The following is a 19,039-nucleotide window of genomic DNA, read 5'->3' as shown; positions in this document are numbered from 1 at the left end:
TCACAGAAACACGGGGGTAAGACGAGGTGAATTTCAAAAACCATTAAGGGTATTTCTGGTATTTCACAACTTTTAAAATGTACAGTAAGCTGAACTAGTGGAACTAAAGTTTTGGATTGCTGTCAAATTTTTATTTTTTATCTTAGATAAAAAATGAATTCAAAAAGATCAAGGTTAAGATATTAATAAGTGTATGTGGGAGGTAAATAAGTGTTTAAATAACACTATTCTTGTTTAATTTTCTATTAGAATCCTTGCCGATCTATTTTCTTTGAGTTTTGTGATCGGTCGATCATCACTTCCAAACTCAAGCTCTCTGATTGTTCTTATTTAAATGACAAGACTCAAGCAAGGGTTAAAAGCTATGAGAATTGGTAAGAGTATTGGGTTACTCTTCATAATTGTCAATTGATTTTATGGTATAACATCAGCTTTCTTCAAGAATATTGTTCTCTCATGTGTTGGGAGGTTGCAACTCACCCAAATTGTGAGCCTTCAAGTTTTTTGGTGCTCACATCTAATCATCCCCAAAGAATGCCTCTTAGGGATGTTGAAGAAGGGTCTAGTACTCGTTTAGGGTGTTCTTCAGCTAAGGTGGCTTGGTTGTCCCCCTAAATCAGAAGGGGACCTTGGCTCAAAGAGGTTCCATTGTTGGAATAAAGCTTTTATGATCCGTCATATTTGAAACTTAATTTCTGGTGCTTCTAATTTATCGTCTAACTAGGAGAAGGTTTATTAAGATATTTCATTTTGGAGTGCCTCATTTCCTTTAGTTTGCTCTTTTTTTTTATTTTTCGGATAAACGATATTATCTACATTAAGGGAAGATAGGGAGAGGGTGGGCTTAGCCTTACAATGGGCTAACAATAATGCGATTCAAATTCACTTTTGCCGAGAATCAAACCTAAAACCTCTCACTCACAAGTGAAGAAGAATACTATTAGATCGTAGTACTAAGTGGCTCCTTTAGTTTGCTCTTAAAAGTGGAGAAAATTTCTTCATCTCAAAGGGTTGGTTACATCGTTCTCCTTTTAATAATAACTAGCATTTCTGCACACACCTTGCGTGTACGAAATACCTTTTTTACATTATGACGCGCTACATGCGACATACATAATTCCACTCCACTAATTGCAAGCGCTGCTTGGCCTTAAAAATCTTTTAAATGTACGACATTTATTTACAATCTTGCTACAAGTCCCTCTATCCTTTACTCTAGATTGATCTATAATGTTTTAACTTATCTGCCGTTCTCATTTTCATAATAATAATTATAAAAAAAGAAGAAAAAAGAAGGCAGTGTTTGGCCCCACAATTAAGAATAACCGCACAGCAGAGAGACCGCCCGCGCAAACAAGGCCGTACACGCAGGAAGGGAGTCCTTGTCCATTAAGCAAACTTGTAAACCACGCGTTTGGTCCGTAGCCAAACACCCTGTGTGTCACTTTTACGTATAGCAGTTAGTCCTCTCCTCAGCTACTGATCATTGTTCTATCTCCCCAATTCCTTCCGCTTCTGCGACATAAACAAAATCGAAGACGCAGAGAAAAGATTGAAACTTTGATTTGGGAATTGAGGATTTGGATTTTCATCGGCCATGTCGATGCTCGATTCCTTCTTCAACAAGGGCTTCAAGGCGGCCAAATGGTACCCATCACTCATCTCTCTCTCTCTCTCTTTCTCTCAGTTTTTGTGTCCTTTTTTCGTTGTAGTTTCGTCCAAATTTTTATTGCGATCGAAAACTTGGATCGATTTGGTAACTCTGTTTGTCTGGAAGTGTGAGATTTTACAAAATTTTTATTTTTTAGAAAACCCGTTGTATTATGATCTACTGAGGATTTTGGGGACGTGGGTTTGGAATTATTTGCGTTCTGTGGATGCGCTATGCAACTTTGAGATTTTGATTTTTTCGGTTTCGGGTGATTTTATGTGAGTGTGTATTTGTATGTGCAGCAAAACCCTGCTGAAATTGACGATTCCGCGGATGAAATTGTTGAGGAACAGGAGAGAAATTCAGATTAAACAGATGCGCCGCGACATTGCCAAACTTCTTGAGACTGGCCAAGAGGCTACTGCTAGGATTCGGGTAATTCATCTTTTTTTTCCATATATTCTCGATACCAAGAGATGTTGCTATGTATGAATTATATATGAGTTGGGTACTCCTATTAGAAAGTAGAGTATGAAGAAAAAGTTTAGTGTGGGTATTTATAATGATCATTGTGTAATGGTGTTGTTGATATTTATATTTCAGGTGGAGCATATTATTAGAGAAGAGAATATGATGGCAGCTCATGAGATCCTTGAGCTATTTTGCGAGCTTATTGCTGTCCGCCTTCCAATTATTGAATCACAAAGGTTATTCTCCTATAACTTACAGCCCAACCTTCTGGTTTAACATTTGTGTAAGCTTATATTCTTGTGGTCAGAACCGTAAGCTGAAGTTATGTCATATCTCGTATTCTCTCTACGCAGGGAACATTTTCAGTACTGTATATTTTCTTAATGAAAAAAACTCAGATGATTTTTGGGAGGGATTATAATGCATGCTGTTATGCCTGCTATCTTTTTGAATGGCTAATTATGCACCAATAGGTTGATTAACTTGATTTCACCAAATCAAATTTAAGTCAATGTTTGCAAATTTGGAAAATATCTATACATATCTTTTAGTATGGTGAAGGAATGACCGTTTGCGGATTGTATAAAGAAGGAAGATTTAGTTTTTGGTTGATGCATGCTTTCACTTTCTTTGTAGAATCTCATTCTTAAAAAGCAATTGATATGTTGTAAAGAAGGAAGACCATTGTTGCTAGAATAAAGAATAAAATGACACTTAATCAATTAATCAAATCAAATCAAAGGATTATTTTTAAATATTTGAGGGATTTGGCACAGGACCTTGGCTATAAGTGTGAAAGATTTTAACTTCAGCTAAAATCCCTTTGCTCCCCCCACCATACCTGTTTCCCCACCCATATTTTATCAAAGAGTTTTATTGGAGTTTGATTCTTATATGTTATTACCTTAGGATAATCTAAATTAGAAAAGAATGCCCATGTATCTTTGATTTTGAAACCTAACTATAAGTTCTGAATAACTTCTTTTCTTTTCTCTTTTCAAGTTTCCTTACAAGACCAAATAAAGCTCTTTGACTTGTTAGTTGTAACTTTGCGTTAGATTGATGTGACTAGTTTTTCTTCACAGAAACACCAGACAAACTTAAATCTTGGAGAAGAGCCTTATAAACCACATGTTATAGCGAAGGGGGCAAACAGCCCCTACATTCCAAGTGGGTGTTAACTGTTAACAGAACCAACCTCTTTAGACTAAGACAAAAGCACAGAATCACAAACACACACATCATTTTGAAATGTACATGGAGCAGAGATAAAATCGTTAAGAGAAAATTATAGATGAGAGGAAGAGACTTCAATTGCATAGCTACATTTCTTACGTACGAGGACATGGGACTTTGGATATGATGATATGGTTTCTCATAGCATTTGTTAAGTCAGGAATACATCATTTTATTACTTAATCAGATGTTGCTGTGGCTTCATCTGCAAAGCTTGTAATTTGTGGGGTAAAACTTTTTATTTTTACTGTCTGACTAAGCTTGTATACTAGCCTGTGTTTTCTCATGGTATGCAGAAATTTGGCTACTGCATTTTAGGTTAGATCACAAAAGCTTTATGAAATAATTTGAAGGTGCAATGATCATATTTTCTTTTGGAAGTCTAATCAATCATATTACATGTTAGTTAAAGGTCCAAAGTCAAACAATTTTTTAAGTTTTGGGGAACCCAAACTTAATCGTTTAATTGACTTGTTTGTATTCCCATAAAATAGATATGCATGAATTTGCAGTTCCATAGAAAACATGCTGCTAATGGGCCTTCTCTCTTTAACCTTGTTATGGCTTTCTAGTTTCATATATATACTTAAGTTGGCTTCTAGAAATAGTTGGGGAGAGAAGAGAGAGGAAAAAGAAAATTTGAGAACTAGTGATTTTTCTTCTTGTGGAATATGAGCACTTTAGGTAAGCTGGATTGTTGTATAGGCTCGTACTTTTCTTCCCAAATTGTTACAAATAAAATATTTAATACCATCTTTTACCGATATATTCTACAAACCAAACAGAGTTTGTCATTCGGGGATTGCAATTCAGTCACTAAACCCACCAAATGCTAGCGGGGAGCACTGTCTGCTCTCTAACCGATGGTTTGTTGTCGTGTTTTTGGAATAGGGAGTACAATAGTATCAGTTATGGGAAGTTTGTTTGAGTTTCACATTTACTTTGTCCTTGTTCCTTGATGGAGGATCTAATGAACCCATTATGAAATTTCTAACTGTACTAAGACTTGCGAACTGTAGTGGAGATTTAGATGGCATACCATGCATTATACAACCCCAACCCTCATGTATCCCAGGGAATTCCATTAACTCACATGGCACTTCCACATAACCCACCATGTTACTTTACGAGGTAGCATGCAACACATGCACTTCTAGCATCACTTAGCTTGTTATCTTGGTTAGTCTGTGTACCTTAACTAGGTTCATATGGTTGATTTTCTCATCTTTCCACTATCTCATTCTCAAAGTGTTGTCTCTGATACTTGATTTACTTTTTTGGCATTAAAGTTTGTTGAAGTCTTGACACAAAAAGTTAGCAAGTTTTGTAATTACTTACATTTTAAAATTCACCTAATCTTAAAAAATTTGGTTATAACTTTTTGTTTGATACAGGGAATGCCCTATAGACTTGAAAGAAGCAATATCCAGTGTGTGTTTTGCTGCGCCAAGATGTGCTGATCTGCCGGAGTTGCTGCAAGTTCAAATGCTATTTGCCGCCAAATATGGGAAAGAATTTGTCGCAGCTGCAGCAGAGCTCATACCGGATTGTGGTGTCAATCGCCAGGTTTTATGAACTTTCTTTTTGTGGTGTACTCCCTTTTTCTCCCATGATATTCATCTTAGTCAACTAAAACTGCAAGGGTGTTGTTCATGATATTTAGGCTCCTATGATCTGTTTGTGACACTCAATTTTGATGCAGTTGATAGAACTGCTATCTGTTCGTGCTCCCTCACCTGAGAAAAAACTGAAGCTTCTTAAAGAAATTGCTGAAGAGCATGGCCTGGATTGGGATCCTGCTGCATCTGAAGCTGAAATTTACAAACCGCATGAAGATTTGTTGGTAAGCATATACGCCCCTGCTTGGTTTCATTTTTTGTTTGTTCTTTTTCCCTATTTCCTTTTTGCCTATGTCTACTTAAATCTGTCCCCTAATTGTCAGAGTGGTCCGACACAGTTTGTAAGTGGGTCTAAATTGCCCCTTCCCCAAGAAAAACATGATGAAACATTGCAATATGCCTCGGATCAAGCCCAGAAAGAACTGTCTGATTCTGATGACGGTTTGGACTCATTAGACTTTCCTGAAGTTCCTAAGCAGTCACTACGACCAAGTGCAAATCCAGCCTCAGCACCAATGATGCCTCCTCCTTTACCAACCCATCCACACCCTGAAATTGATCAAGACTTGTCAAACAAATGTGGGTCCATTGAAAATCAATCTAAAGAGCCATCCTTTGAGTCCGGAGAAGTGATGGAAGAAGGATCAGTAGCTAACAATCAGGAACAGTCTCATCTCTCGGTTGGCGGTGTGGAAGATAAGCAGTTTTTGCCATTTATTTCTGCCCCTTCACTTTCTTCTGCATCATTTCCTACAAGACAAAGCAATCCACCACCCTCTCTATCAAGAACAAGAACAAGAAGTGAGGTCAATGTTGATTTGCAGGATGTGTTAGCTGCTGCTCAGGCTGCTGCGGACTCTGCAGAACGTGCAGCGACAGCTGCTCGCTCAGCAGCTAGTCTTGCACAGGTCAGAATCAACGAGATTACCAAGAAAAACAGCGAAGTAGTCCCTGAAAATTGGTCTGAAAGTGAAAACCCATTTCATGTAGACATTCCTGATCAGTCGGCTACTCAAGCTGCTGCGGACTCTGCAGAACGTGCAGCGACAGCTGCTCGCTCAGCAGCTAGTCTTGCACAGGTTAAAACCAACGAGATTACCAAGAAAAACAGCGAAGAAGCCTCTGAAAATAGGTCTGAAAGTGAAAACCCATTTCATGAAGACGTTTCTAATCAGTCGGATGCTAGAGAAAAACCAGACTTCGATCATCATATCCCCAGTGGTGGTTCTGATGGTGTTATGAATTCTCCGGTACCCCATCAAATCTATTTATATGGCCAGGGATCCGAGATATCAAATGCTTCGTCCATCACTATGGAACCTCTTAATGCTGGTTTTGATTCCCCGCTTCCCAATGATCATGCTTATGAACGCGAGCCTGTTCGTCATCAGCCTCAGAGATTGTCTTCAATGGATGACGACCCATACTTCTCGTACCCAAACTTATTCACATCACAAAATTCAAATGTCGGATCTCTTGCTCAGTCTGCTACAGATAATCCGTTCCCTTCCCAAGGACGCTGAGGTTGAGTAGTTTCTGTTTGACTCGTCGGATCAATCTTTCTTTCTCAGATCTTGCTGGTTAGGGGATATGGTTTATACCGTCACTCGAACTTTTGTTATAGGGTGTTTTCAGAGTTATTTGTATAGTTTTGTTTGTGTAAGTTTATTGGGTGAGTTTTGAGTTTTTGATTCTGTGGAGGTGTTCATGGTCAAGAATTCATGGTATGTAGTCTTGGTGACAATTGGGATAGCAATGTACCACTTGGTTTGCTGCTCGAAATGACTACACACACATATTATAGTTCATGAAATGTTATTTACTCTATGCCTTGATAAGGAAAATTTGAACTTTGAGTGCAAAACAACGGCAAACCATTTACCAAAATATAATTGTGATTGTGAACTTATGAGGTTCGTCAACTACCCCAACCCATATTTGCATATACGAGCGGCTTTTAAATTTCCTAATTTTGTTAGATTTATTTTTGCACACATATACCTATTAAGATTTAAATTATTTTAAAAAACATGATCAGTAGCAGGAAAACGAATGCAAAAGTTTTTATTAAGGTCTCGTTTGATAATTATTTCGTCTCTTATTTTCACCTTTTATTCTTGTTTTAGAAAGAAAGAAGAAGTACATTCGAGAATGAGAGACATGACAGAGTAGAAAAATGCACACAAAAGAAACCCAAAAGACCAAAAACCTAAAAATTATATTGAAGTTCTTTTCACTTCATGATTTTGTTTTCATTCATTCTTCTTTGTTGCTTCCCTTCACTCCTACCACCCTTCTTCATTTCCCTTTTTCCTAAAAAAGAATATAGTTATCAAGCGGATAAAAAAAATTAGATAGAAATTAGAATATAACAACGCATGATACATTGACAATTTGTGGTAGACCCATTAAGAATACTTCTCTAACAAACACTTATGCTCAAAAGCACTTCAGCTTCTAGTAAAAGCACAACAATATTTTAATAAAAATGCAAGTGATGCTTTGATAAACACTATAAATGACTTATGAAAGAAATACATAATAAGTGTCTTTTCTGTAAATTGTTTAAAAACACTTCTAACTTTTTATATTAAAACACTTTTAACATTTTAGGTAATCTAAAAGCGGATTTGATTATTTTAAAAACACTTCCTAACAACTAGAAATTAAATTTTTTTTTTTTTTGGACAACTAGCAATTAAATTTAACTTGTTAATGAGGAAGAGTTTCTCCGACAAAGTATAGAAAATATTGGCTAGCCTATAAAGGACAGCCACGCGTCAAATCATTTATCCCCTCAATATGTAAGTGGCTATGAACTCCAAATTCAGGATAAAAGCTCATTCAATTATCAACCGTCAATCCCTCTCCTTCTCCACCATCCCAACCGTCCATCCATCCCTCATATCATCTCCAAAAGGTCCAACCCACTTCTTTCCATTTCCAAATCGTTTCTAACAAATCATCAGAAAAAATAAAAGAAGAGAGAGAGAGAGAGAGAGAGAGAGAGAGAGCCACCCAATTTCCACCAATGGCCGCCCTCCAACACACCACAATCTCTCTCCAATCCAAAACCCCATCCCCACCACTCTCCTCCGCCCTCACTCCGCGGACCACCACCCTCTCCTTCTCCTTCTCCTCCACCTTCTCCCCCCTCCCCCTCAAACTCTCCTCCTCAGCCCTCACCGCCCGCCGCAACGGCTCCGGCTCCCTCGGCGCCCGCATGAACGCCTCTGCCGCCGCCAGCTACGCCTCTGCGCTAGCCGACGTGGCGAACTCGAACAACACCCTTGAAACCACCAGCGGCGACGTGGAAAAGATCGAGAAGTTCTTCGGCGAGCCGTCGGTGTTCGACTTCTTCATCAACCCGACCATCGGCCTGGAGAAGAAGCGGCAGGTGCTGGACGACATCGCCAAGTCGTCGGCGCTGCAGCCGCACACGATCAACTTCCTCAACATCCTGGTGGACGCGAAGCGGATCGACCTGATAAAGGACATCGTGAAGGAGTTCGAGGTGGTGTACAACAAGATAACGGACACGGAGCTGGCGATCGTGAGCTCGGTGGTGAAGCTGGAGTCGCAGCACTTGGCGCAGATAGCGAAGCAGGTGCAGAAGCTGACGGGGGCGAAGAACGTGAGGATCAAGACGGAGATTGATCCGAGCCTGGTGGCGGGGTTCACGGTGAGGTACGGGCAGTCGGGGTCGAAGCTTATTGACTTGAGCGTGAAGAAGCAGCTGGAGGAGATTGCGGCGGAGCTTGATTTGGGTGACATTAAGCTGAATTTATAACTCCAAATTTGCTTTTGATTTTGGTTATGGTGTAATCACTGTAATCTGTAAAACCGTACGTATGAGTATATATATGTATGTATGGGGAGTTTTTACATGAATTTGAGGCAATTTTGAAGGCCTTTTTGCTGCTACGTCATTTTTGAAACAAGGGAGTAATTGACTATTTATTACGGGGAATAATTTTGCTCGTCATTTTACTTATTTACGTTGAATTTAAATATAAATTTTAAACTTTAAACTCATTACGTGGTAGCAAGTAGAGTGATGAGCAGTATTATCATTTGAAAGTGGTGAATAAAAATACACTCTTTATTACGGATTAGTGATTTAGTTAAGTAAAAGTATCCTTTTTAACCTTTAATATAACATGTTGCAATCATTTGATTTATTCAATTTGAATCTCGCTGTTAAAAATAATAAATAGAATAGGCGACAAGCTAAAAAGTATATGTATATATCTCCTAAGTAAATAAAACCCCCTAACATGTGAGGGGCATTTATGTTAGGCCATTTCCAAGGGTTGCTAAAAGCTCTGGACATAATTTTAGCCATAAACAATAGGATACTACTTAGTACTCATTAGAGAGTATTCCATGTATTTACATTTTGGTTTGATCTACTTTCTAATTTGGACTAGTAAAAATGCTACGTGTTTCTTTCTTTTAATGCCCAAAAAAATTAATGATATGTTCGTTGTTTTTTAGAACAATAAAATATGTGTTAATTTATAATTCAACAAAATTAAAATGTATTCACTAATAAGTATCCAATATATCCTAAAAAATATAATTATTTTTTCAGAGGAGTAGCGGATTAATGTTTTCAGTCTCCAATCATAGAGGGCTAATTAAATTACTAGAAAATTTTTACTACAACAACCAAATTAAATAGCACGGCGTACAAAATTTAAGACAGGAACCTTTCGAAGATAGATTGGAAGTCTTCAGCCCTTGGATGCCGACGGGGCAACAAATTATGTGCGTTAATTTTCGGGTGCACGGAAAGCCGTATTCTGCGATGTGCTCCATCATCTTTTCACCGTACCATCAAGTCGTGGTCTCCACCAAAGTAATTATTCATGTGCCTGGGGGCTGATTTGAGCCCACCGCTCATTTACAAAATGGAAAGAGATCCTCTTTGGATCTCTTCCATTAAAGCTACTGGATCAAGTGATCCGCAATTTTGAAATTTCATTCAAAAGCCTACCTGTTTTGATCTTTAAAAATTATAATAATTTTTGACCGTTGAATGAAATTTCAAAGACCTTCACTTGATCCGGTGATCTTGGTGGAATAGATCCGGAGAGGATCTCTTTCCTTACAAAATACCCTTAGATTGGGGAGAGATTTGTTTAGTGTGTCCGAATTATGGGATGAAATGTCAAATATTATTGTACAATTAAAGGGATACTTGAAAAAAAAATAAATAAATAAATAAAATTTCTTCCGTTGTTTTTGCTTTTCATGGATTCCAACTAGGAGAAATAAAGATTTTTTGTGGTCATCCCCCAAAATTAGTTTTAGTCTTGACTTGTTGAGGTGATTTTAAGTGTACTCTGAGGTCTTAATATATTTTTTTATATTACATTTTGCGGTCTTTAAATTGAATCAATTTCTAATTTTCATTTGTTTCAACGTTCGAAGCGGAGTTGCATTTGCATCTTTTCACTTTTTCAAATAACACGAATCATTTTCTTACACGTGTCACTTCTTCACTAGTGCACTTCTATTATACTCATAGGATTTGGATCATTTCCTGAGCCCAAAGAGAAAATCCTCCTGACCAAAGGACTTGAGGTCTTGGATAAAAATCCAACGGTTACAATTATTATAACCTTAAAGAAACCTCTCTATTTGTAGCCGTTGAATTTTCATCCAATTGCCCAAGTCATTTGATCAGGAGGATCCTCTCCTTGGGCTCAGGGGAGGATCCAAGTCCATACTCTTAAGCCTCGATTAATGAATTTTTAATTCATAAACTAATTGTAAATTAGGTCGAAAATTCATGAACCATCTCTATAAATAAATAAATAAAAATAAAAAAAACCTAATGAAAATGACTTGAAAACTTTAAGTTTTAACGGACAAAATAAACGGTAAAGTGAATAATACCATGATTAAATTTTTAATGTAAAAAAAATTATTTTTCGTTAAAATAAACAGTACCGAAAGTTTTTCATTAAAATCCCCATAAAAAAAAATTATAAAAATTTGTGGGTAACCGTTAATGGATGGTCAGCCCATCCACTATGGCCAGTCGGCCACTAAAGAGCCCCAAAGCCCGTTCTGTACAAATAACGCAGCAACTCTTGTGATGTATTTATACCACCACTTTCCCGCAAAAGCTTACAAGGTCAAGTACAACTCTTTGCCGCCCCGCGTTCACTGTCACGTGACGCCCCTTATCTAATAATGCATTACCCCGTGCAAATTGCTCTTCACATGACAATACATTATTGGATAAAGATGCCACGGGACGGCTAAACCTGTTCCATGTAAGTTATTTCATGTAAGTTGTTCTTCAGAATATGGCCTATATGACATGAACGAGCAAACCAGTAAATTAATCCAAAGAAAAATTCAGCTCCAACTACGGGACTCGACCTCATTCCGAGATGAGACTGCCAGCGTATAAACGGATAAGATACAAAAACGACTGGACCGCAAATAAGTATGGAGAGCATAAAGATTATGACTGCCACAGCTTTCTTATATAAAAAATGGAGGGCTTTGTCACACTGCAGCAGATGATACAAATTGCATCTTACTAAAGCAACTCATATGCACAAGTGTAATGAATAAAATGCAGAATGGACTTATAAGATACATTAATCAGGATATCGTCATTCAGAAAGGAAACGAAAAATTGTAGGTTAAAAAATTAAGTAGAAAATAATTCCTCACCTCCCATCTTTTTTCGCGTCTACCACACCAAGGTCACCTTGGACCGGATAACTCAACTGCATGCAAATTTTCTGTTGAGTCAACAATCCAATCTGAATTCGGGTGAGGAGCTAACTCCACTTCTTGGCGAAGCACTTCGACCTTTTGCCACTCATCCCATCTTTCTGCCAAGCCATCACCTTCAAGCATCCTTACAACTTCCGACATCTTAGGCCGGTCCATTGGGGAGCCTTGTGTGCAGAGCAGTGCAACTTGAATTAGCTGCTCTACCTCAGCTTCTACATAATTACTCTGGAGATCAGGATCAACCAGCATTTCTAGCTTTTTCTCCTTCAGTAGTCCTTTCACCTGGAAAAGCACTCAGCTCTGTTAGATGTTGTAGAAATTTCGTATTTTACTCTGTTACGAATGCAGAGAAACCCCACACACGAGATTGTTGATAACTCCTCTTTTTAATCAAAAGAGGACAAGTTGTGCAAGGCATGCACATGAATGGGGAAAAATATGACACCAGAAAGCAAATACAAATCTTTTGTCATCTGACTCAACATATACCAAATATGACACCGGGTATTGAATTTAGGCAACGAATATACAGAAAACTAGTCAGACTGCAATTCTCGAGAGTTTCTTGAGACGAGCTAGAAATTTTAGCCATACAACCACTAAGCGGATTGTTTATAATTACAAGTGTCTACAGCAGATAGGAGCAAATAAACAAAAACTTCTAAAAGAATCTTCACCTTGTTAATTTACATTTACGGTGTCTCAATATCCATATTTTATTAGTATACTTAAGCAAAGTCCATTACGCATTCCTACCCTACCTAGGCTGATCCTCTCTCAATAGCACTTACCTCCATTCTAAGATTGGATATCATTATCAAGAAAACAGCTTGTTGGTTTCTACAGGTTTTACACAAGGGATAAAAAGCTACAACGCAAGTTCACAGCTACAGTCCAAGAAAATGTCCAACCGCGGCCGGGATCACAGCAAAAATGGCAGAAGCAAATTGAATTCACAAAAATGAGTAACAATGGAACAGAAAAATACCCAATCAAGCAACATGACATCATCATCATTTGCAAGGCGAGCAAGATCAAAAGCCCTCTGACCAGTAATAAGCTCCAGAAGCATGATACCATAGCCAAAAACATCAGTTTTCTCAGATGACTTCCCGGTAGACAGGTACTCTGGAGCTATATGTCCAATTGTGCCACGTACAGCAGTAGTGACGTGGGTGTCTTTGTAGTCCATAAGTTTAGCCAACCCAAAGTCTCCAACAACAGCCTCAAACTCCTCATCCAGCAAAATGTTTGCAGCTTTCACATCACGGTGAATAATCTTCGGGTCACAGTGATCATGCAAATAAGAAAGACCCCTTGCAGATCCCAGTGCAATTCGCTTCCGAGTTGGCCAATCAAGAGGTGGTTGGTTTGGCGGGCGTTCTGGAATAATGTATAAATAAAGGCATGAATATAACAAGAACATATAATGGGACAATGAGCATTAAGTAACTAATAAGAAAGTGGAAACCAGTGTTAGCGTTTTTTAGTTATAATTGAATAAACAGCACATTGAGTGAGACGAAGAAAACTTCCAAGATAGAGTATCTTCATAAAAGTGTTCTAAAATGCAATGAAGCTATACCTCTTAAACATGAGGCAACACTCCCGTTAGCCATGTAAGGATAGACAAGTAACCGTTCAGTTGGTGTCATACAGAACCCACGTAACCGAAGAAGATTTCGATGCACAGCCATGCTGATCATCTCTACTTCAGTTTGAAACTGCAACTCCCCACCAGGGGTGCGCTCTTCTTTCAGTCTTTTCACAGCGACTAGCGAACCATCTGCAAGGCGCCCCTTGTAGACCTTACCAAATCCACCTCTCCCCAGAATGTTTTTGTTGCTAAAACTATCCGTTGCAACTTGTAATTCTCGCAAAGAAAACCTCTTGAGCTGCCCAAGATGTACTTCAGGATCCTCCTCCGCTGCAAGAGATGATGGTATGCTTTTAAACAAACTATTGAACTGAAAGTGATTCATATTTCAGTTAAATTACTAACCAGGTACATCAAAGAAAAATTCTTGCGGCTTCCTCCGGCGCCACCATGCAAATGCAATTGCAGGGGCAGCAAATAGTAAAGCAGCACCAGCGGCAACTCCACCAGCAATAGCCCCAGTGGCACCATTACCTCCTGATATGTGATGAAATAAAGATTAGACACCAGCTACACACAGTTTTATAGCCCAATAAAAAGGTTACATGCGAATACTTCACTAAATAAATATAATTTAGAAAGATAGTGCAGTTGATCCAAACTCTGGAAGCCTGAAATGACAAGACCAGAAGTAAAATGAAGAAATCTACCAACTAAAGATGCAATGCCTGCCTTTGCAGAGATGAATGCAATAAAGCCTCCCACAGGTCAGCAATCGCATTTTTAACCAGGGGAAAATATAGAGAGAGAAAAAAAATTGTACAACAAAAGGAAAATGAAAAATACTTTTCAAGTAATGTATAAAACTGCGACTGCTATAAACATAACTGATAACTCCTTGCAAGTGAAATTAACAACAATGACCAAGTTACATATAGATGTTAAAACTTAAAACATTCGAGTCCAGGACCAGGTTGTGCCTTTAGGCAAAGACATGCTATGTAGCTTCAGGATGAAAACACGCTACACGCATCACCTAAACCCCTGAAATTTAATAGTCAATAACAGGAAGATCAATTACCTGGTGTTGAAATTGGCGGTGGTGGGACAAAAGGTGGGGGAGGTGAAAATGGAGGAGATCCTGGGCAGGGGCGACCAGTTACTGGGCCACACAGATCCATGTTGTTAGCAAAACTGCAAATGGGAGAGAACAGTCATTCAGAAATCATAAAAAACAGAGTCAGAAAACCAAGTTTGTATATTAACAAGAAACCTTATGGGAGTGAATAAAGAAAAGGAGCCATTGTCTGGAACTACTCCTGAGAGACGATTATTTGATAGATCCCTGCATTTTGAAAGCAATATCAAAGCATAGAATCTTGCAAGGAACAATACTAAACATGAGATGTGATGTCTGAGAGAGACTGGGATCAGATTGGCACTCACAGTACTTGAAGTGAAGAGATATTAGTCAAAGACATGGGAATCGGACCCGCCAAGCTGTTGTTGTTAAGCCGGCTATCCATGCACAAAGGATTTCAAGAAAATACACGGTAAGATTTACAGTCAATCAAAGAACATCCCTCATTTGAAACATTAATAGACAACAAATAAATAATTTATGCTAGTCTAACAAAACAGCACAAGCACAACATTTATATACGCTTAATCTTTCAACTGAAATGTGATACACTTGTTTGTATAATATAATTAATGGTGATTTTATACCACCACCCGATTTGATATATGTTTTCTATGCTCGTTTATGCCATCAACATCCCAGCGGCGTTCTATGCTCACAGAACCCGAAATCCTAATTTTACTTTTATACTAAAAAAATGTACAGAATACTGCAGTTCGCAGTTTCTTTTTCACTATCTTTGTTAGGTCCTGAGGCTTTAGATGACTAACCAAAAATCCCACGCATGACATGGTACTTATGTTTATAACATGGGCATTAAAGAAATAAGGTAAAAGATAAGTATACGCACAGGAATCGCAGTTTTGACAGCTTGCCCAAGGTGCCTGGGATTAGACCTGAAAAACTATTCAAATAAAGATCCAAGCTCACCAAGCTGGTTAGGTTCCCCAGTTCACTAGGAATTGGTCCACTCATGTTATTACTGTAGAGCTCCCTATCATAAAGGGAAAAAAACATATAAGTTTAATAGATAGTTCAGGAAAAACTGTGCAATACTATCAAATGGTTCAGGCAAACAAATGATATGAAAAATCTAGAATGTGATCTCAAAGTGTGTATATCACAAAAAAAAAAAAAATAAAATAAAATAAAAATAAAAAAAACAATGCTAGATAGTATTGATTAGCGATTTCCAGTTAATCTGCCAAAAAAACCCAACATTCTCAGGGTCTGGGCATACAAAAGATGTTATTACTATATGGCTTTCCCCCATGGCTCAACTGCAAACAACATCTCAAAGCAAATTTTATCTGCTGTAACAAGTTAGCTATCACTGAAACTAGTTTAATATCAAAGAACACATCTACTGGTAGACAATATTTATGATCTGGATGAGAAGCAACTAAAAAACCGGTTAACAATTACGCAAACACTGAATGAATGTGAGATGAAAATTTTGAGAATATTCCCACAAATACTCATGTGACACTTAAATACTGTAAACTGAATAAACTTGACTGCCAATAAGGGAAAGATCTCACATGCAGCCACATCTCATTGTTCAGAAATGGAGAGCTACCAGAACTGTATCGACAAAGAACTTTCAAAGACACTATCTGGTTTGGTTTAGTTTTCCATATATTTAGTAGTTCATGTCACTATCTGGTTTGGTTTAGTTTTCATCCGGGTATAAAAGACATAAGTTCCAGTAGTGATAGAAAAACCTCATTTAAAATAGACAACACGAGTGCTCATTAGGATTATAAGTGTGATTCTGCAAATGATGAATGCAACCACATACGTTATCCTGCTAACTAGGCAAGATACGGTTGGCAGATAAAAAATCTTGCACTTACTTCCCCCGCCCGTGTCAACTGACTCTGAAATGGTTAGCTATTTACATTACCCCATGCATTATGCAATCATCTTGATTTATACTATCAACAAGCTGTCCTCCATAAGTTTGTCTACCTATCAAGCATCATATGGTTTCACCACGGCATAAAATGTATAACAAGTCTAAATGTTATTTTTAAAGATACTTTCAAAATTGAGTAGAACAATTTGCAATAAATTAGGAAACCTTATTTTGTTTAACTTTTCTTTTATAAAAAAAATCTAAATGAAGACCTATCCCAACACAGTGCCACCTTTTTCTTTAAAGTAAGCCCCAACTCACCACCAACCTTAGTAGTCAAGGTTTAAGGGTCTACTACTTGCCATTAAGATTTCTAAAATTCTCATAACTTTACGTCCTTCCATTAAGTAGATACCAGTATATCTAACTAAAGTAGAAAAGATTCAAAGTGCAGACTAAGTTCTTCACCATCATAGTGCTTGATTTCTGTTTATATGACCAAAGTGTATTTATTCCAGGAATTCAATTTATTTGCACATCAAGTTTTCCAACCAATCTGACAACCATGTCCCCAATTCCATGTATTAGGGCTGCCAGTGAAGTAACTCAATGAAAGATCTTCGAAATGGAGAGAATATTGTGCCCCCAACAACCTGATCGCCATGGCCTAGGTTACACCATGTGCTAAGCTAATAACTACGTTCTTTCATATGCATAAAAATCAAATGACAATGTATGAAAGCAAATGGAATTGAGTATAAATCCACTGGGACAAACAAATAACTCCACTAGGACAAACAATACTTAGAAAAAGAATGAAAGCAACAGCGTATAATTAAACTCCCAAGTAACTTACAAATATTGTAAATTCTTGAGAAGGCCAAGCTGTGGAACAAGTTGACCAGACAAGGCTGCATTTCCAAGATCACTGAGATTACACATAAAACAAAGCATCATGAAGATTATTCTTCCCAAATGGGGTGATGCAAGAGCATGTTCTTTAAAGATGTCAGGAGCGAGAAAGCGTACACTCTTATGACGCTATTGTCATTGTTGCATGTAACATGAAACCACGTACAAGGGTTCACAAGAGTAGGATCCCAACTTTGCAGGACATTGTTGGGGTCCTCCAAGTTGGTCCTTAGAGTATGCAAGGCATCACCTGTTTGCGAAAACAAGAAAACTAATTAGTTGCTCATCATAAGCCATAAATACACTAGAACGGCTTAACATATCAGACCACAAAGTTTGAATTTTAAAGAGCACACCATTCTAGAATATCCAGAAAGAAATATAAAACCATTATGCATAAAAAAACAGATTGCTGGAGAACTTAAAGCAGTAAATACAATCCATAAAGATACAAGTTTCTGGAATTTGTGGGACTTGAAGTACAAAGCAAAACGCGATCCCCACAATTGATCACAAACAACAAATGATTAAATTTAGGTTTTCAATCATAAAGTTCTGTGGGTACAGCACTTCATTAACTATGGAAGGCAACTACTACCCTCAAAGTCTTATTGACACATAACACTTACAAAATATATAGAGGTTTACACAGAACACAACTGGAAAATCAAATAATGGCACTTAAAATCAAGTGTGACAACCGAAACACCGATAAAAGCCGTAAAATAGTACGATTCTTCAAGGCTTTGTCACATTGAAGTTCAGCTTCCACTTCATTACATTTAATAGTTCTCTAAGCATATCAAAAGCTTAAGAAAACACTCCAATATTCAAGATTCATAAATGGCTTTCAAGTCCCAGTACAAGGTATGCAACTAAGTTTAAATGAGCATACTAAACTCCACTAACAGTAACCCATTTCCAAAAATTCATAGTATCAAGAAAATAAAGTAATTTATTTAAATTTTCTGTACGAAAAAAGATAACAAATTCTGTAGGAAAAAGAATGAGAAAAAGGAAGATCAGCATAAGTAAAGCTAGCTGAAGAAAGCAAACAACTACAGACCTTCCATATTAGCAAGCACCATTGTCATCCATAGTGGATGAGCCACCAAGATGAACCATAGACAAACTGAATTCCCAACCTTTCTCTCCATCTCTCTCTCACTTGCTTTTTACAAGTCTCAGATCCAAATGGTGTCTCACCCCCAAACACACCATCCCAGAAACCCCCTCCCAACTCACTCAGATTACCAAAATCCCAGCTCACAAATCTCACCCTAACAACAAACCCACCATTACCCACTTCCCCAAATCACAAAATTCACCCACACTACCAAATTCAAAACCCTAAGATCTCACCACCATAAGCAACCCACCAGTTAAAAAATCACAAATTTTCAACCATTTCATTCGCTTTCTCTGCTACCATTTTCGCCTAGCTTCCCCTTTTGCTCTTTCTTTCTCTCTCTCTCCCACCTCCTCTGAGTAGTTGCGTGGGATTCTTATTTCTTAATAGTTCTCTCTCTCTGTTTTTTTCTAATGCTTTTTCTAATTTCGCTTTTTTTGAGTGAGCGTGCGCGCACACAGAGAGAGAGAGAAAGGGAGTGGAGTGATAGTGCAAAAAGCTCGGACAGAGAGAGAGAGCTGCCCGAACGTTGCAGACCGCTGCCCGGACGCAGACTCAAAACGCCTTCGCGCTCATAACGTGAAAAGGGACGTGACCGTGGGCAGGGTATCCCCGTTTTTCAGTCAAATCCTGGGCTTGAGTATGTGGGGGCCCACACCATTA

The 19,039-nt window shown here is 38.0% G+C and overlaps 3 protein-coding genes across 7 annotated transcripts; 2 read left to right on the top strand and 1 right to left on the bottom strand.

Moving 5' to 3' along the window:
• The first annotated feature begins 1,412 nt into the window (after positions 1-1,412).
• On the top strand, positions 1,413-6,799 carry LOC137729779 (uncharacterized). 2 transcript variants are annotated; one of them, XM_068468804.1, is made up of 6 exons: positions 1,413-1,647; positions 1,954-2,086; positions 2,255-2,358; positions 4,753-4,924; positions 5,061-5,201; positions 5,316-6,799. In XM_068468804.1, the coding sequence occupies exons 1-6, from the start codon at positions 1,598-1,600 to the stop codon at positions 6,498-6,500; spliced, it is 1,785 nt and encodes a 594-aa protein (XP_068324905.1). In that variant the 5' UTR covers positions 1,413-1,597; the 3' UTR covers positions 6,501-6,799. The 2 variants fall into 2 exon arrangements, with proteins under 2 accessions (XP_068324905.1, XP_068324904.1); XM_068468803.1 differs by having other exon boundaries at positions 1,415-1,647; positions 5,301-6,799.
• A 1,114-nt stretch (positions 6,800-7,913) lies between these two features.
• LOC137728659 (ATP synthase subunit delta, chloroplastic-like) lies at positions 7,914-8,906 on the top strand. Its single transcript, XM_068467385.1, has one exon. It carries the CDS (start codon positions 8,009-8,011, stop codon positions 8,765-8,767), a length of 759 nt encoding a protein of 252 aa, XP_068323486.1. The 5' UTR covers positions 7,914-8,008; the 3' UTR covers positions 8,768-8,906.
• Positions 8,907-10,947: 2,041 nt separating this feature from the next.
• On the bottom strand, positions 10,948-18,817 carry LOC137727744 (somatic embryogenesis receptor kinase 1). 4 transcript variants are annotated; one of them, XM_068466560.1, is made up of 12 exons: positions 18,314-18,817; positions 17,365-17,497; positions 17,192-17,263; positions 15,328-15,471; positions 14,783-14,854; positions 14,610-14,681; positions 14,418-14,530; positions 13,742-13,873; positions 13,325-13,666; positions 12,728-13,122; positions 11,674-12,021; positions 10,948-11,302 (listed from the first exon to the last, which is right to left on the bottom strand). In XM_068466560.1, the coding sequence occupies exons 1-11, from the start codon at positions 18,402-18,404 to the stop codon at positions 11,707-11,709; spliced, it is 1,881 nt and encodes a 626-aa protein (XP_068322661.1). In that variant the 5' UTR covers positions 18,405-18,817; the 3' UTR covers positions 10,948-11,302; positions 11,674-11,706. The 4 variants fall into 4 exon arrangements, with proteins under 4 accessions (XP_068322661.1, XP_068322662.1, XP_068322663.1 ...); XM_068466561.1 differs by having other exon boundaries at positions 10,948-11,255; XM_068466562.1 differs by lacking the exon at positions 10,948-11,302 and adding an exon at positions 11,448-11,507.
• Between the last annotated feature and the right edge of the window lie 222 nt (positions 18,818-19,039).

Source organism: Pyrus communis, chromosome 3, assembly GCF_963583255.1.
Source record: "Pyrus communis chromosome 3, drPyrComm1.1, whole genome shotgun sequence".
Classification (NCBI taxonomy): domain Eukaryota; kingdom Viridiplantae; phylum Streptophyta; class Magnoliopsida; order Rosales; family Rosaceae; genus Pyrus; species Pyrus communis.
Note: the sequence above shows the minus strand (reverse complement) of the source record. Positions and strands in the feature narration are given on the sequence as shown.

What these genes read in the sequence shown, in the direction of transcription:
- LOC137729779 (XM_068468803.1), top strand. Translation starts at nt 1,598, where the DNA reads ATGTCGATGCTCGATTCCTTCTTCAACAAGGGCTTCAAGGCGGCCAAA. An exon ending in GGCTTCAAGGCGGCCAAATG is followed by an intron (nt 1,648 to 1,953) that starts GTACCCATCACT and finishes TTGTATGTGCAG; the next exon opens with CAAAACCCTGCTGAAATTGA. An exon ending in ATTGTGGTGTCAATCGCCAG is followed by an intron (nt 4,925 to 5,060) that starts GTTTTATGAACT and finishes ATTTTGATGCAG; the next exon opens with TTGATAGAACTGCTATCTGT.
- LOC137727744 (XM_068466560.1), bottom strand. Translation starts at nt 18,404, where the DNA reads ATGGAGAGAAAGGTTGGGAATTCAGTTTGTCTATGGTTCATCTTGGTG. An exon ending in GACAATAGCGTCATAAGAGT is followed by an intron (nt 17,264 to 17,364) that starts GTACGCTTTCTC and finishes GTGTAATCTCAG; the next exon opens with TGATCTTGGAAATGCAGCCT. An exon ending in TCTTTATTCACTCCCATAAG is followed by an intron (nt 14,531 to 14,609) that starts GTTTCTTGTTAA and finishes TCCCATTTGCAG; the next exon opens with TTTTGCTAACAACATGGATC.
- LOC137728659 (XM_068467385.1), top strand. Translation starts at nt 8,009, where the DNA reads ATGGCCGCCCTCCAACACACCACAATCTCTCTCCAATCCAAAACCCCA.